Genomic DNA, 17,387 nt, shown 5'->3' with positions numbered 1-17,387 from the left:
AATTATTAATTTCAAAATTTTATCTTGTATTATTCATTATAGACCCTACATGATATAGTTTGTTGAAATCGGTTTGTTAAGAGTTTTTTAAAAGCAAAAAAATATACAGGGTGTTGCATTAAAAATAAAGATTATGGACTATGCTAGACTTGCGTGGATCACCCTGTGCATTTAAATTTATATTAAAAGAACGCACATTTAAATTTAAAAAGTTAACTTATTCCAGAGTTTTTTATTATTTTCTATAATAAGGACACAAACAATTTTATTCCATAAGTGATTTCCACACTGTATGACCAATTTTAAGCGACCTATGCTAGTACACACGATGTAGTTGTGAGTTTAAAAATTCATTTTGGTTTCAGTCTTTTATCTGGGCAAATTCTATTAGGGATTTTTTGCCGATTGTTAAATTGTGTTTATAATTATTTCGGAATAGTATTTATCGATAAGGTATCTAATACACTGTCAGTTGAGACATTTATATGGTATATCTTCTTCTTTTTACGATAATATGTAATTATCTTTATTGTTATTAGCGTTTTTTCCAGTTATTTGTGTTTTTTTACTTTTAGTAAATATATTTCCAAAAATACTTATTGTTAAAGAATTTTTTTTATTTTCATGAATTTTTTTTTATTTGCCCCGTCTGTATACCTCATTTCTGTTCAAAAATGTACCCTTTAAAAAATATAAAGGGTGCTGGGCGAAATTTTTGGGCAGAATGTGTTTAACCCTTTTTCAGTGGTCTTCCCATATGTAACAAGATCATTTATCTGTTGATTGTAACATTGTTCATTGTAATTTAAACCCCAAAATTAAAAAAATATATGTTTAATAAACAAAATTAATGATGAAACTCCAAACTTACTAAATTAAGCTTACTAATAATAGAATTTTAAATTAACAAACTAAACCAAGTATAAAAATCCATAATAAAAGGTAACAATCAACGGATATCGCAATCAATGTTTTGTATACTGCATTCACAGCAAATAAATATCATACTTTCTGTATGTTTCATGCAAATCAGTTTGTTACAATCTTAGACTATCCTTTTTCTCTTATAACATTCTGATGCACGATAGGGGCACAACTATCAGCCAAAAATGCTCTTCATGTAGTAGTCCTGGGTAATAAAACTCCAACATGGTACCTTAACCGATTCAAATTCATGCTAGAATTAGGCGCTTTAGTCCTGTTATAGTTTTTTGTTAGTATTTTTATTTTTTTTTGTGGTATTTTTTTGTAGAATGTCTGAAAATAAAAAACTTATTAGTGTATATTAAAATAATCTTCTCCATTTGCGTACACATTGCTGCGCTTGTCCTCGGTGTTATAGCTACGAACTATCCACTTTTATTTCTTGTTTATTTATTGACGTGACAACGTCTTAAATTAGGTTGTGGCTCGGAGTCATTTAAGAAAAAGTGTAACGCCCGCTCACGTCTGTTACAGTGAGTCGCCGAACGAGAGAGGCCCGCCGGACCGGCGAATGCCTTGCGTCTCTCTCCCACTCAAACATGATCGGTCCGCTGCGCGCGGCACTAGAGAATTAGGCGCGTTGAATCGCTAAAGTTGAAAATCGTTGAAAGTATCGTCAGCTGTGTCTGTAGTGAAAATGTGGAGTGCTTAGATTCGTCATTTACAACAACTACAACAATAAAGGTAAATAATTGTACACTAATATTTCATTATCGTAAACTATGATTGATTGATTAATTGTTAGATTGACACAAAAGTTGAGAAACTGAGTTTATAGGTTATGTCATACTATTGACAAATGTTGATAGTGTTAAGTAAATTATTAGTTTAAATCACTCTGCAATCAATCGTAATTCAGTCGATTGAGAAGAAACAGCGCGTATTGCTAGTCAAACATTTAAAATAACAAATTATATCTTCTAACCTGTCAAAACAGGGCGACCAAACAAACGAACTAAACCGACCAATCACCACGCGCGGAGTTAGAATTTAACTGTGTTTAGCAAGAATTTCAAATTCCAATTTTAGTAAATGTTTTAATTTTCAACTTTACCATTTACATTTACAAATTTTAATTAATTTCAAATTTATTTAGCAAAAATTTGAACCTTCGATCTGAATAAGTGTTTTGATTTTCAAATTGATTCTTTAAAATTAAAAATATTAAAATATATATAATCAGAAGTGAGCGTCACATAACATTATCTGTACTTATTATTATTTAATATGTAGGCAAATACATGTGACCATACTTGGTAGACACAATTGGAAATAGTAATTTTTTATAACTGAAAAAAATAAATATATAAAATACTGGTAGCAAACAATAACTTCAATGATCGATGATATCTCCTTAACTAATTGATATATCGAAAAAATTTTCAAATAAATTTTGTAGAAAATAATAAGATCAATTATATAATATAAAATAAATAATATATAAAATAATATATAAAAATATAATATATAAAATATAAATAATATATAAAATACCTAATAAATCGGTAATGCAATTCTTATTTTCATTCAATTCCTTGTTCCTATTGTGCAATTTAATAATATTCATATCAATAAATATTCTACCGAGAAAAAGACGTTGTCACGTAAAATCTTCGCCCGTAAAACCGACTTTACAGGCAACCGATTTTTTTTTATTTTGTTTTCTCTCTGGTACATTTATTTATTTAATTTCTAAAAGCGTCGTTTCTCATGATTTTTTGCACTATGGGACTTGGGTGATCTCCAGTTCAGCGTATTTTTTTCTGGCTTTTCTCTTTATTATTTCAATCACCCCAACTTGCTGCAGTTCTTTGAATAAAAATCATTTAGCGATGTAATTTGGTACGTTGACTGCCTCTTTTCGGGTGCTGTTGTGCCGCTTGCTTCTTTCTTTATGGTGTTAGAGATGTGTCCCCATGCAAGAAATGCATATGTTAGTATTAGTAGAATACTATTTATTACCCTTATTTTTCTTTTCTTTAGTTTACTTTTTCTACTTTTTTTACCGATGAGTCCTCCTATTGAAGCTTTTGCCATGTTGGCTTTTTGGATTATGGCGTCTACGTGCTTTTTGAAAGTTATTTCTTTGTCCATGGTGACTCCTAGGTATTTTGCTTCACTTCGACGTTTATTAAAATTTTGTAATTTAACCTTAGCCCCGCTAATTTTTATTTCAATCTGCACTTCACAGTAACTTTGGAACGTGCCTGCGTCTATTCAGTCGTAGTTTAGCAAGTGGTTAGTGTGTATCGTTTACTAGGAATTTTGAATATTATATATGATTTGGTCCCACAAACCGACGTTATAGTTGCCGTTACATTTTGAGGTAAGACTGATTTGTTTAATTTTTGTTTACAGTAAATGACGGCTGTTATGACTTCATGGGAACGTTTTAACTGATTTAGGGACAGAACCAGATAATGATGATGTGAGTTTGATAGACGACCATATTATAGAAACTAGTGAGGATATAGACTCGGAAGAGAACTTTGAGAATGCACAAAACTTACCTATTCTTGTCGAACAAGCTGCAAGAATACCCTGTCTTATTGCTACAGATGGAACTACCAGGTGACGAAAACATCCTGCATCAGCATGAAATGTTCAAACACGCTCTGAAAATATTTACACCCACTTACCTGGACCTAAGGGAGATATAAGGCATAAAAATAAAGATTCAGAAATTTTGGAAATGCTTCTTCTCTTTAAACATAAAAATTGTTACTTACACCAACAAATTTATAGAAATGTAAGCCTATGAAATTTCGTAAAATCGTTGTTTAAGACCAACTGATTTATTAGAAATAAAAGCAAAGCATTATTGGAACTTTTATATAATTCTGGTGCCAGTAAAAAAAATTAGGAGAAACGCTGAAGATTTATTTAGGACAGACGGAGTGGCTATGGACATATTTAGACTTACTATGTCCCGGATACGATTTCAGTTTTTCTAAAACATATTCGTTTTGATGATAAAGCTACCAGGCAAGAAAGAGTACAAGTTGACAAATTAACTCCAATTAGGGAAATTTATGATGTGTAATGCTGTGTAAAACATTACAATATATCTGCATATACCACGATTGACGAAAAACTCGAATTATTTCGAGGTAAGTGTTCTTTCAAAATTTATATGCCTAAAAAACCGAATAGCTACGGAATAAAAATATATGTCTTAGTGGACGCCAAAATGTTTTATACTGCGAATTTCGAAGTTTACGTAAGAAAACAGCATGCCGGATCATTTCAATGGGATAATTCGAATTTATCATTAGTGCCTTTTCTTTGTTCACCTATTTTGATATCAAATGGAAATATCACGATTGGCAACCTTTTTACTAGCCTTCCTATGACGGAGATACGTGAATTACCTCTTCAAATGTTATTATCAAGACCAGAAAAATCCATTATGTTTGCCTTTAGAGGTAAGTATACGCTCGTTTCATATTCTCCAAAACGGAAAAGAAATGTGCTGTTACTACAAACTATGCGTTACGATGAGGACCCTTAAGCTAGCGGGGACACATGAGCGGAATCCAATTTAACCTACGTAATATTTTTTCACCCATTTTTCACTAATTTATTACCACCCTAATAATTTTTCACCACCAAACCAACCTTAAGGGGAGCGATTCTGCTGGCTTAAGATTCAAGCTAGCAGAATTCAAAAAAGAAACTTTTTGTTGATGGCATATTTTTTCACTAATTTATTACCACCCTAATAATTTTTCACCACCAAACCACCCTTAATGGGAGCGATTCTGCTGGCTTAAGGTTCAAGCTAGCAGAATAATAAAATAAAAAATCTTTTTGTTGATGGCATATTTTTTCACCAATTTTTCACTAATTTATTACCACCCTAATAATTTTTCACCACCAAACCAACCTTAAGGGGAGCGATTCTGCTGGCTTAAGGTTCAAGCTAGCAGAATTCAAAAAAAAAACTTTTTGTTGATGGCATATTTTTTCACAAATTTTTCACTAATTTATTACCACCTTAATAATTTTTCACCACCAAACCCCCCTTAATGGGAGCGATTCTGCTGGCTTAAGGTTCAAGCTAGCAGAATTCAAAAAAAACTTTTTGTTGATGGCATATTTTTTCACCAATTTTTCACTAATTTATTACCACCCTAATAATTTTTCACCATCAAACCACCCTTAATGGGAGCGGTTCTTCTGGCTTAAGGTTCAAGATGGCAGAATTAAAAAAAAAAAAAATTGTTGATGGCATATTTTTTCACCCATTTTTCAGTAATTTATTACCACCCTAATATTGTTTCACCATTAAACCACCCTTACGGGGAGCCATTCTGCTGGCTTGCGGTTCAAGCTAGCAGAATTAAAAAAACATATTTATAATATACCACAGTGTTTTGCTAGGTTTGTACGAATTTATTACCATCCTAGTAATTTTTCACCCCTTAACTATCCCTTTGTAAAAAGTCAATAATTGTGTTAGATTAAAATTTAAGGAGAATTTTTTTTTTAAATTTACTGTCCACTACTTATAACTGAAATAAAAAGTGTTTTGTTAAGTTTATACTAAACTTTGACCATCCTGATAATTTTGCTCCCATAAACCTATTCGAAAACATTCCTACTAGCTGAATATTTGATCCAGCAAAATAAAAAAAAACGTATTTTTGAAATACCTCAGTATTCTGCTAAGTTTTTACTAATTTATTACCACCCTAGTAATTTTTCACACCTAAACTACCCCTTGTGATAAGTCAATAATTCTGTTAGGTTAAAATTTAACGTGAAAAAAATCTTTTTTTACAATTTCACTATCCTCTACATATAACTGATATAAAAAAGTATTTTTACCCTGATAAGTTTCCATCTCTAAACCAATCTTATTTGGAAACGTTCCTGCTAGCTTAATATTCGAGCCAGCGTAATTAAAAAAAATTATTTATGATATACCACAGTGTTTTGCTAAGTTTTTACGAATTTATTACCAACTTAGTAATTTTTTATCCCTCGACTAACCCTTAGTGGAAGTCAATTGTTCTGCTACGTTTAAATTAAAGGTGAAAAAGTTTTGTTTTATAATTTTACTAAATACTATTTATAAATAAAATAAGAAACACCCTGGTTAGTTTTTACTAAATGTTAACCAACTTCACCAATTCCACCATCTACAAATTTACCCTGGTTGAATGCAAAGCAAATCTTTTCGGAAATATGAGATACTACAGTATTATGCTAGATTTATACTAATACATTACCATCCTAGTATTTTTTCACCCTTCAACTACCCTCTATGAGGAGTCAATAATTCTACTACGTTAAAATTTAAGGTGATAAAAAATCTATTTTTATAATTTTACTGTATTCTACTTGTAACTGAAAATATAAATTGCTTGCCTGGTTTTAACTAAATTTGATCCACCCTTATAATTTTTGACCCCCTAAGCATCAGTTAATGGGAAACATTCAACAAGATACACATTAACGCTAGGTGAATAAAAAATCTTTTTGAAAACACAAGAGTGCTCTGCTAGAATTTTACTATATTTTTACCAGCCTAGTCATGTTTTTCTCAACTACCCTAATTGAAAAACATTTTCAAATGTCATTCTATACTAACTAATATTTATTTTTTCAATGTTTAAATATTAAAAATATGAAAACACTTTATTCCAAAAACTATAAATGTTACCTGTTTTAAAAAATTGACTCTGATTCGAGTCGTATTAGATGGCTAAGCGAAATCTAATCGTTAGTTCCTTTTATGAATATAAAATAACTGAAATCAAGTTGAGTTTTGGTAAATACAATGGAATTTTTATATTTCACAGAATAAATTACCAGGTAAGAAATATTCAAATTGAAATAATTTTATTACGTCTATTACATTATTTATCTGATTGTAAAGGAGGGTCGTCGGGACCGTGTGCACCTATTGTTAAAAGATTTGTATTCATTAGATAGATGAAAATTTGAAAAATAATTTAGGTATTTAATATTTTAATATTATTTAAATAAGAAAAGTATTAACGATTGGTCAAAACATAATTTTAAGATTAGGTGTATAACATAAAGAATTTATATTGGAAAACATTTTAGGATATAAATATTTTAAGTAGGTATTCAAATGAGACCGAAATTACCGGTTGGTCAGAACAGCTGATATTTGTATTTTAATTCTTTGTCGATTTTTCATTCATTGTCAGTTGAATATAGGTAAAAATTAAAGGTTATTACAAAAAAATATTAACTTATTTATTTTGTTTATGGAAATGTTTGAAATAATCGCCCACGGAGAGATCTGGTTTCTCGGCACAATCCACACACTCATAAATTGGGTTTTTTCTTATTTTTAGGATAGGGCATACTCTGCATCTTTTCGTTTTCGTTTCGCGTTTGTCCGATTTATTAGCAATTATTTATAGGTAAATATTCGCGTGCAATATTCTGTCTTTCTTTGCTTTTTTATAAATTAATTTACGAATTAATTCTTACCTTGATATCGTCTTTTATGTCGTTTGTTTAGTATATTGTTTAAAACCAAGTCTAACTTTCCACGGTACCATCGATTGATCTAGTGATAATTCTTTTACTGGATAACGCAGAGCAGTCATTTTATTATTAAAAAGTCTATAACTGTTCGTATTCTATAAAACCGATCTTCAGGAATAACATTCGGTCCCATTGGATTATGGATGAAGATTAAGCACCTTAAAATTATAAGAAAAAGATCTCTTCCGATGTTCTGCAAAAAAGATTTTAAGTTGAATAGTGGATCTGTTTTCCAATAACCCTCCAATCTTGAAATCCGTATATGTCAGTATGGAAGGTAATTCCCATAAATACTAGAAATTCAAATAAGGAAAGTAGTTTACATCTTTTAATGCTAGAATTTACACAAACACCAACTTCACCAACTTTTTTATATGCTAAACATTGCAATATTGTTGTTTTGTACATTGCCTATTTTTTAACAAAATTTTACAACTTAAAAAGGGATATCATTCCCGTGAGTTGGCTGTATATCATATAGTTAAAAAACTCGAACATTGAAGTAAAACACTGTTGTAATTGGTATATTTAATTAAATTTTAAAAATCCTAAAGGATTAAGTTCAAAACGTTTTCGGACTTATCAGTCCATCTTCAGTGAAATTTGTAGTACTTTTAGTAAGTAATTAATAACTAATAGGTAAGTAGTAATTTTTAATTAAAAATACCAATTATTACAACGGAAGTGGTTTTCACCCACACACTCTCGCACACACACACCGAGTAAATGTATTGAAGTATTTTTGAAAAAACAAATTTATTTAATTTTTGTTAAAGGGGTAGTAAGGGTAGTAAAGGGGTAAAAAATTACTAAAGTTGTAATAAATTCGTAAAAACCTAGCAGAACACTGTGGTATATCATAAATATTTTTTTTAATTCTGCTAGCTTGAACCGTAAGCTAGCAGAATCGCTCCTCTTAAGGGTGGTTTGATGGTGAAAAAAATCGGTTGCCTGTAAAGTCGGTTTTACGGGCGAAGATTTTACGCGACAACGTCTTTTTCTCGGTAGAATATTTATTGATATGAATATTATTATGAATCGCTCCCATTAAGGGTGGTTTGGTGGTGAAAAATTATTAGGGTGGTAATAAATTAGTGAAAAATTGGTGAAAAAATATGCCATCAACAAAAAGTTTTTTTTTTTAATTCTGCTAGCTTGAACCTTAAGCCAGCAGAATCGCTCCCCTTAAGGTTGGTTTGGTGGTGAAAAATTATTAGGGTGGTAATAAATTAGTGAAAAATGGGTGAAAAAATATTACGTAGGTTAAATTGGATTCCGCTCATGTGTCCCCGCTAGCTTAAGGGTCCTGTTACGATGATGCTGTTGACGAGACAACTGGCAAACGGAAAATAATTATGGACTACAACATAACTAAAGGAGATGTCGACGTTGTTGACAAAATGTGAGAAACCTAACTCGTCGTTGACCAATGGTCATTTTTAAACCATGAACGTTGCGGGAATGAATAATTACGCCATTTACACCTCGAATACGGTTGGAAACGCCATCTTACAAATCTTTCAGATAAGGCACAACACACACAAATCGGTGACTGACTCAACAGAAACTGCCAGATTGCATTTTAAGTACAGATTCACCTTATAAATTAAAAAGAAATTGCCGGCTTTTAAAGACCTACACGCCGTAAGATATTTCTTCCGAATCAAAATCTTAAATTTTGCCTAAAATCCACACTGCTACTATCTACACATTTTCCATAACAGAAACGAACAACGAACAAACAATAACGAATTTAGAGAAAGTCCGGACTAAACAACGACCTGAATCCTATCGTGTTCTATGCAGAGTGATCTCATAATCTTTAAAAATCCTCCGTCTTATATAAACAAAACTAAAAATGTTTATATTGTTAACCTCAGCGACGCAAAAATATTGACGCAAAAAGAGAATCGAAATATTGGCGATACCAATATTTTATCAACAAACCAATTAAAGTTTATTCCAATTTTTTGTACCTAATTTTGAGTTCTTCTAAGGAAAGTAGTCACATAGTACTACCTTCCCAGTAATTTCAAGGTGAAAGAAGAGTCTCAAAGGACAGAATGAAATGCAGTTTAAAAAAAAAAAAAGAATACTATTCAGGTACCTTTGAGTATAAAAATATATTGCTAGTTATTTTGTTTAAAGTATTTTAATAGTATTTTTGATAGTCTATTATTAGGAACATTATATTCTATTCCTATTAACCATTTTGTTTTTAACCCATCACTATATTGACTAAGAAAACCTTTTATATCCTAAATAGTTTAGTTTACTGTTAACTCAAACTAGTTAATAGTGACATTTGTGACATTTAGTGAGAGTTAGAAATTTTGTTTTGCAATGAGAATGTGGAGATCGTACCGGGTAATTATAGTAAAATCCTTAGAATGTAACTTTAGTTTCAAAATTTTAGATAATGACCCAACCATACGTATATATACAGGAATAAGGAATAGCATTATTTCTAAGGCTGTAGTAAGGCAAAATCTGATTATACCAGTGATTTTTATTATAGTGACTTTCTAATGTTACTGCAGATCAATAATGGGATAATAAGACAAAATGGGTTTTTGTTATAGAAGAAAAGAATTTCCTAAAAAACCTTTATTTAATTTTAATTTATAATTATATATTTTACTAACATTGGACTACGATAAGAGTTGTAGTTGACTAAAAAATGCATTTTTTGGAAAACTTCCATAGCTGTTGTTGATTATTTTTTTATTTAGCCATAATATTCCTAACTATGAATATATTTCTAAATATTTCTTCCAAATATATCAACCACTTACTGGTCCTCTACTTCCTAATGCTAACATATTGTTTAATTTATGTACCAACCAGTTACCGTATATATTTTTTAGTTACGAATTGGGATCTATTATTTTACCAAGTCTTTTCATATAAAATCGTTATTCTAAGACATAAATATTACCTTATATTCGTAATGCATCTACTAGTTAGTCTTTATTGTAAGACATAAATATATTACAAGTTTTGTTTTTTATTTAAAATATATATATAATACAAAGGGTTGTAAGTTAAAACCTATATTAACCAAAAAAATATCGAAGTATGTTGGTATTAACAGTTTAAAAGGATTTAAGAATAGCTATAAAGATTTGTTCTGATTTTGTATCGTTTTTCATTTCGACGAATTATGGGAATTTTCTGGCTTATACTACAATCTTAGCTGGTATTAAAGCACAAATCACGTCTTTGTCATTTTCGTCCTTTAGATGTAGCTCAATATCTACTGTTACCTAAAACAATAATACATTAGAGATAATAGTATAAATATTAGATATAATATAGAAATATACAAATCAGTTGTCAACTAAACTTTATAAAGTTTATGCACAAAATGCGTATTTTAAACAAATAAGAAAAACTTTTAAAATTTGAAAATATTATCAAATACTAGAAAACTAGACTAGACTATTGAACTAAAACGTTTATCAGATATAATAGATATGGTTTTCATTGAATTTATTTTAATAAATTTTGTGGCTTAGAGGTTCCAAAATGGATCTCTACAAATAGTTCACTTTTTGTCGGATACGCATTTATCATTTATTGTTCGCTTTTTTTTAGTCCGGCGTTGTGTTATTTATTGCGCAAGTTACACGATATCTCAATCTGCTTTTGACAATAACTTTTTAATTAGCATTCCCTTTTTCTAATTCCTCACCTATATCACAAAGTCCTCTTCCTTCTAGAGACGGCACTACAAAGATGATTTTTCTACTAGAAGTGTAGATGATCGTAGCTGTAGTAGAAATAAATCATCTATATTTGTATCAAAGTGACTAGTCTGTACAGGGTAAGATATGCAATGCTAACCTTATGTGAATTTCGCCAAGACGTTGCCAGTTTTATGCAATGAGCGATGGCGTTCTCTATTTTCTATTTTTCAAAATAAACGGAATAAACCAGGTGTTCTCAACAAGTCCTCACGTACAATTTTATGTAATTTACAAATATTTTTTGCTAATATTTTAACAATACTATACATGATCTGTTTCTAATAGTAACTATAATTTCTACTAACTGCCAAATTTAAAATGTTATTTATCTCTCTGTGGTGCTAATTACTGCCATAATGTCTAAGGAATTTGTAATTTTGGTTAATATTAACTGCAAATACTTTCTTCTAAGTTATTCAGTAATTAAGAAGCAATTAGAGTAATTCTTGTACAGAATATGTTTAAAAGCTTGATACATTCAGGGCCTTAATAAGTCTTTATTTGTTCTTCAGAGCGCGTAAACATATTCGAGTTGCGATTATTTATACCATTTGATCATTTGGATGTACTGTTACTGTTTTGTTATTGTTATTATTTGTTGGTGGCTGTGGTTGTAATTTGCTGTTGGCAATAACTGTTATTTTCTGTTGTTGGCTATTGTTATATTTTGCGCCGAATTTTTACCACAAAATGGAGGAAATTGTTTAATGGAAACGTGGAAAATCCCTAAAACTTTCAGAGAAGCAAATACTAATGAATATTATTAATCATTATCTTATTCAGGATAACAACGATTCTGTATCAAGTATAATTAGGAAAGGGTCAGAAATGAGTGGTGTTTGCGAAAAGACTCTGTTTCGTATACGACAGAAATATTCAGCACCTGCTGGATTACAATCTCCAAAGAGCAGGCCCAAGGAGAGAAAGGTTAGTAATTCTCGTGACAACAAGTACGATGAAGGTGTCAGGGGCCAAATTCGTAGAATAGTTCATCAATTTTTTCGTGACAACATACCACCAACAATAAACACCATATTAGCTGTTGTAAATGTCGAAGAAACTTTGCTCAACTTTTCACGGGCCACGCTACATCGCTTGCTGAGTGATATGGATTTTGTGTTTATAAAACGTGGCAGAAATTCAATTTTAATTCAAAAACCAGAAATAATCTTGTGGCGTCATCGTTATTTACGCGCAATTGGTAAATACCGCGCAAAACGATACATAATAGTTTATTTGGATGAATCATGGGTAAATATCGGGCACAGTATAAAAAAAGAATGGGTTGATAAAACAATTTCATCTCATCGCGATGCTTTTGTTCATGGTCTGACAACAGGATTAAAACCTCCAACAGCTCGTGGTGCACGGTTTGTTTTATTGCACGCAGGATCTACTAGTGGATTTGTTGATGGAGCAGAGCTCACGTTTTTGGCAAAGAAAAATACTCAGGACTACCACGACGAAATGGATGGATCGACCTTCGAAGATTGGTTCGAAAATAACTTAATTATGAATTCTCTCAACAGGAGAGAGATGATTCTCTCTCCTGTTGCCGACAAGAATGTAGCGTAAAATATTTTTTAAATAATTTTAAACTGTTTGTCCTTGTTTTAGTGTGTTGTTATGTACAATGTATGTTTAATTTCATGTTTATTACATTCTGCGCTTGCTGGATAGCGTATATTTGACAAAATGCCCCTGATGATGCTGTAGAAAGCGAAAGTACTTGCGCAAGATTTGATTATTAAAATTGTGCTCGATATTTGCCTTTAATTTTTCAAAGTTATTTTCTTAGTATTTGGTGTTGGACTCTTTAAAGACAAGCATAGTTACTTTCACTAGTACCAGCCCCATAACTATAAACCATAAGACCACACTTGTTTGAGCGTTGGTTTGTGAACTAATACCTTATTCTTGATTGTAAGTTATGAGCTTCTACCTAATAACCAATAAAATTTCTTGTATTTCAGTTTTGGATCTTTAATTTTCTTTTTGATATGTTTCTGCCACTTCTCAAAGATGCAAAGAAATTAAGATACAGTCAAAGTACGATATTCACAATACTCATAGGAAAGTTAAAGAGCTGACAGGTGACTTAAGATGGAGACAAAGGAAATCTATCTAGTTCTGACGGAATCGTTAACTTGGACAAACAAAGTAAAATAAGAAATAATACTAGAGAAACTATTTAAAGACCAAAGAGCTAGAAACCACCTTTGAGCTAGAAAAAGAGGTAAACGATAGACCAAAAATATTAAAGCACAAAGTGTATAATGCTATAACACAGTTAAAGGATAGCAAAGAAGCAGGCCACATAATGGACAACGAGTATTGCTCATTGCGTTATAGCTCTCAGTAGCTATAATTACGAAAATTCTCAACAACATATATTATAACTCTAGAGAAATAGCAATGAGTGTATTGCACTTCCAATCAAACCAAAACTAGGACCTAAAACAATGAGAAGTGTACGATAAGCCTCATAAGTTATTTACTAAAATTGTTCCTAAAGGCAATCCATGAAAGAATTTACAAGCTGTGCGAAATTAACATTTAAATTTTCATTTGGTTTGAAGAACTAAAGTTGCACTAAAGCACTAAAAGAAGCCGAAATTTACAACCAAGATATAAAAATAATTAGAAACCGTTACTTGAATCAGACCGCAAATCTCAGAGATGAAGGTAAACACTCAGGTGAAATGTGAAAATTATTCGTAAAGATTAGACAACGCGGTATTTTGTCTCCTTTAATCTTTAGTTTCTACAAGAATATGTATTGAAGCTTTGTACGGAACTGAAAAAGGCATTTTACTAAACGGATTCCAACATAAATTACAACCAACAACGGATAAATGAACCAACAAACAGGAAATAAGAACGTGCATCGTAAAAACTAAATCCACCTTCAACCATATCGGAGCCTTTTTTAAGAGCCACAACCTTCCTCTTCGTATAAAAGTAAATATTCTGCGATGCTACGCCTTCACACTAAGTAAAATGCGGCAAGCCGACTTTCGAAAGCCGAGGCGCCTCCACTCACGAGCACACTAACCCACAAAATTACAGTGTAATACACTGGTTTTGGGGGCGAGTTAAGCTCGAGACTGCACAGGACCAATGGTCACTAGAGACCCGGTCTTGTCGCATTGAGCTCTAAAACACACACATTTAACTGGAAAGAACATCAAATTCAGTCAAGCCTTTTACCCCTGATTCTCCAATGGTGACTACATTTCAACTAGGAGAAGAATGCTAACACCACAGTGAATCTAGGACTGTTTGCTTTGTACTACATACTCCACACATTCAACTCCAAGCCTGAAAAGGATTAACCGATCCTAAACGGGCACAAGAAATGAATAAAGGCTCAATATTCCTATCCTCGAGAAAGAACATTGTTTGATTGATTGATGCTACGTCTTCTCTGTCTTTTTTTATAGTGTTGAATCGTAGACCTTGTACGAAGATACGTGCAGAAGAAACCATTTGAGATCTGGTTCTGTCGGGGATTACTTAAGATCCCGTGGGTGTGACAAAAGAATAAAGAAGAATTGAAAAGTACTGACTATCATCTAATTATTTTATCTGAGTTTACCTTTGGTAAACCGCTGAAAACATATTATTTAATAAAGATATTAATATTAAAAAATATTACCAGCGAAAACAAAAATTATTTTACATGAAGTGCAAGCAACTATTATAGTAAGAAATATAAATTTTGTCTTGTGGCAAATATAGAAGCAAACCATTTTTGTTGATAAATAGTGTAACTTACCCTGGGATAATTTTTTTTTACAACCAGGCCGACAGTGTAGGTGTAGGTGTCTCCGGAGTTTATTGGACACGTCACTCCCAAGTCACAAGCATTAGGATTTGGTAAATTAAATTTGGATTTAATTAAACCAACTTTACCTATGACAACTGTTTTTAGGGTTTTAGAGTTGGTATCTAAAATAAAATATTAGTATTTTCTAATTAATAAATATTAATAAGATATGAATAATACACAAATATTAAATAAAGACCCAGTCTTGCCATAAGTATTAACACAAGGTATTTAACTAAAAAAAAATTAAACTAGTTTGATTTGACCTAATACCAAAACTACCAAAAAATCATTCAAGATGGATGCTATTTGCCTGAATACAGCGTTGAAGTATGTTGAGCCATTCATCGATAATCGCTGTATGAACGACATTCATAGGCACATTGTTCACAACTTCTACCAGAGCCTGTCTTAGGTACCTTCCTTCCTGGGTACCAGGAACATCAAAGATCTTCGCTGGCATGATATTTTTGTTTAGCGATCCCCAAAACCGGAGTAGCAAAATTGACCGTATTTAATTCAATACTTGCCAAGTTAAAATTTTTTGAATTTGCAACTCTGGAAAATGCATTTTTCACATCCAATTTTTTCATTTCTTTATGATTGTAGTTCATTTATAGGTCGCTGGTTTATATCCGGATCGAAGGAACAATGTTCAGTTCGAATGTTTTTATAATTCTGAATTGTTTTTAATGCCCTGTGTCTGATTCTGCTCAATCGTTAATTAAAAAATAAAATAGTTTGATTTAATGTACTACTAAAACTGTAAATATTTGCCTGAATAAAGCTTCGAAGTATGTTGGACTGTTTTAAAGACTCTTGATTATGGTGATGTCTTGTACAGACCATGCCCTCTCAAAATAACCTCAATTAATTGTCGAGTAGATTAATTTTGGGATGGCTGACGGCCACTGTTAATTACTAATAATATATGGGTATATGATCACAAAGAAGTGACGCCTCGTCACCAATCCTTGGCACTAGTTCGCGGACTTCATTGGATGACTGTGCATAAACTCAATCGTTTTCCTTATTGAAAGTTTTCTCCAGACGAAATTTTATTTATCTGTAAAGGAGATTTCTTTGTAACGCCCTTTAACATACAACGATAACATGCGCCTTAATTTGTTTTCCTTTATTGTTTTAATACAGTGATAGGGGATTGTGTTGTTAGTCGTTTGAGAACCCCAAATCTCAAGTTTTGTTTGATAATGTGACTCATGGTTTTCGGCACAATATTCATTTACCGAGCAAAATTTTTTTGTTTTCGAGCAGGATTTTTGTTATTTTTTGACTTACCAGCGGTAATAGGATTTGGCGCACAAGCCACGCAAGGCCGGACGAATCTTTTATAGTCATTTACTCCTCTCGTTTCCAAAAATAATTTAACATCATCATCATTCTGGTTTTACAACCCTGCATGGATCCTAGCCTTCTCTAAAATTTCTCTTTACTCGCCCCTATCCAATGCCTTTCTCCGCCAAGGATATATTTCCATATTTCTTGTGTTTTCATCGATGTTATAAAGGAACCTTGTTCTGGGTCTTCCTCTTCTTCTCTGACTAATGGGTCTATAAAGGAGCGTTTTTCTAGCTTTCATTCTAGCATATTTTGTTCCATCCGCATTACATGCCCTATCTACCTCAGATGCGCCTTTCATTGCTTTAAACATTTCTATTCTATTCACAGAGTCGTAGGGTTGCAATCTGATCATTTGTCTATTTACCACCTCTGAAACCAGCCTGGTATTTGATACTATTCGTTCTGCATATGGTGCCATACGGTGGCATATTACTGTAGAAAATATTTTATACGCTGCATTTAGAATTTCAAAGAATCTTTGAATAACTTAATAGTACAAAACACAAAAACACGTGAAGTATTTAACGGTTTGAGTAATTCAAAAATACAAGCTCTTTGTATTTCACACATATGAAGAGCAATGGCAGCTATACGGTTCTATTTGTATGTCAACTCTATCGTAACGGCTCATTTGTATCTATACATCTATAAATCTGCTATAATTCCAAACAGGTATAATTTTATGGTAAGCAAAGAAAATCTGACTACTGAAATAAGCAGCCGTGTAATAATTAGATTTGCAACATTGGAAAGACTCTCATACGTACTTAAAAATAAAAATATACCTCAAAGACTGCGAACCAAAGTGTTTAATTCCTGTATCATACCTGAACTTACATATGGAGCTTAAACCTGGACATTCATTAAAATAAACATGGAGAAGATCAGAAAAACTCAGAGAGCTATGGAACGACAGATGCTGGGTATTTCACTCA

General features: G+C 31.8%; 1 protein-coding gene across 1 annotated transcript in view; it reads right to left on the bottom strand.

The window, feature by feature from the left end:
- Nucleotides 1–10,503: 10,503 nt before the first annotated feature.
- LOC140441707 (NPC intracellular cholesterol transporter 2 homolog a-like) overlaps nt 10,504–17,387 on the bottom strand; it is a 38,787-nt gene continuing 31,903 nt past the window's right edge. The window contains exons 3-4 of the mRNA XM_072532589.1: nt 15,040–15,212; nt 10,504–10,778 (exon numbers count right to left, since the gene is read on the bottom strand). Of these exons, the coding sequence (XP_072388690.1) occupies nt 10,692–10,778; nt 15,040–15,212 (260 nt within the window). The 3' untranslated portion in view covers nt 10,504–10,691. The remainder of the gene's footprint in view (nt 10,779–15,039; nt 15,213–17,387) is intronic.

This window comes from Diabrotica undecimpunctata, chromosome 5 (assembly GCF_040954645.1).
Source record: "Diabrotica undecimpunctata isolate CICGRU chromosome 5, icDiaUnde3, whole genome shotgun sequence".
NCBI lineage: Eukaryota > Metazoa > Arthropoda > Insecta > Coleoptera > Chrysomelidae > Diabrotica > Diabrotica undecimpunctata.
The sequence above is the reverse complement of the archived record's forward strand: the minus strand, read 5'-3'. Positions and strand labels throughout refer to the sequence as shown.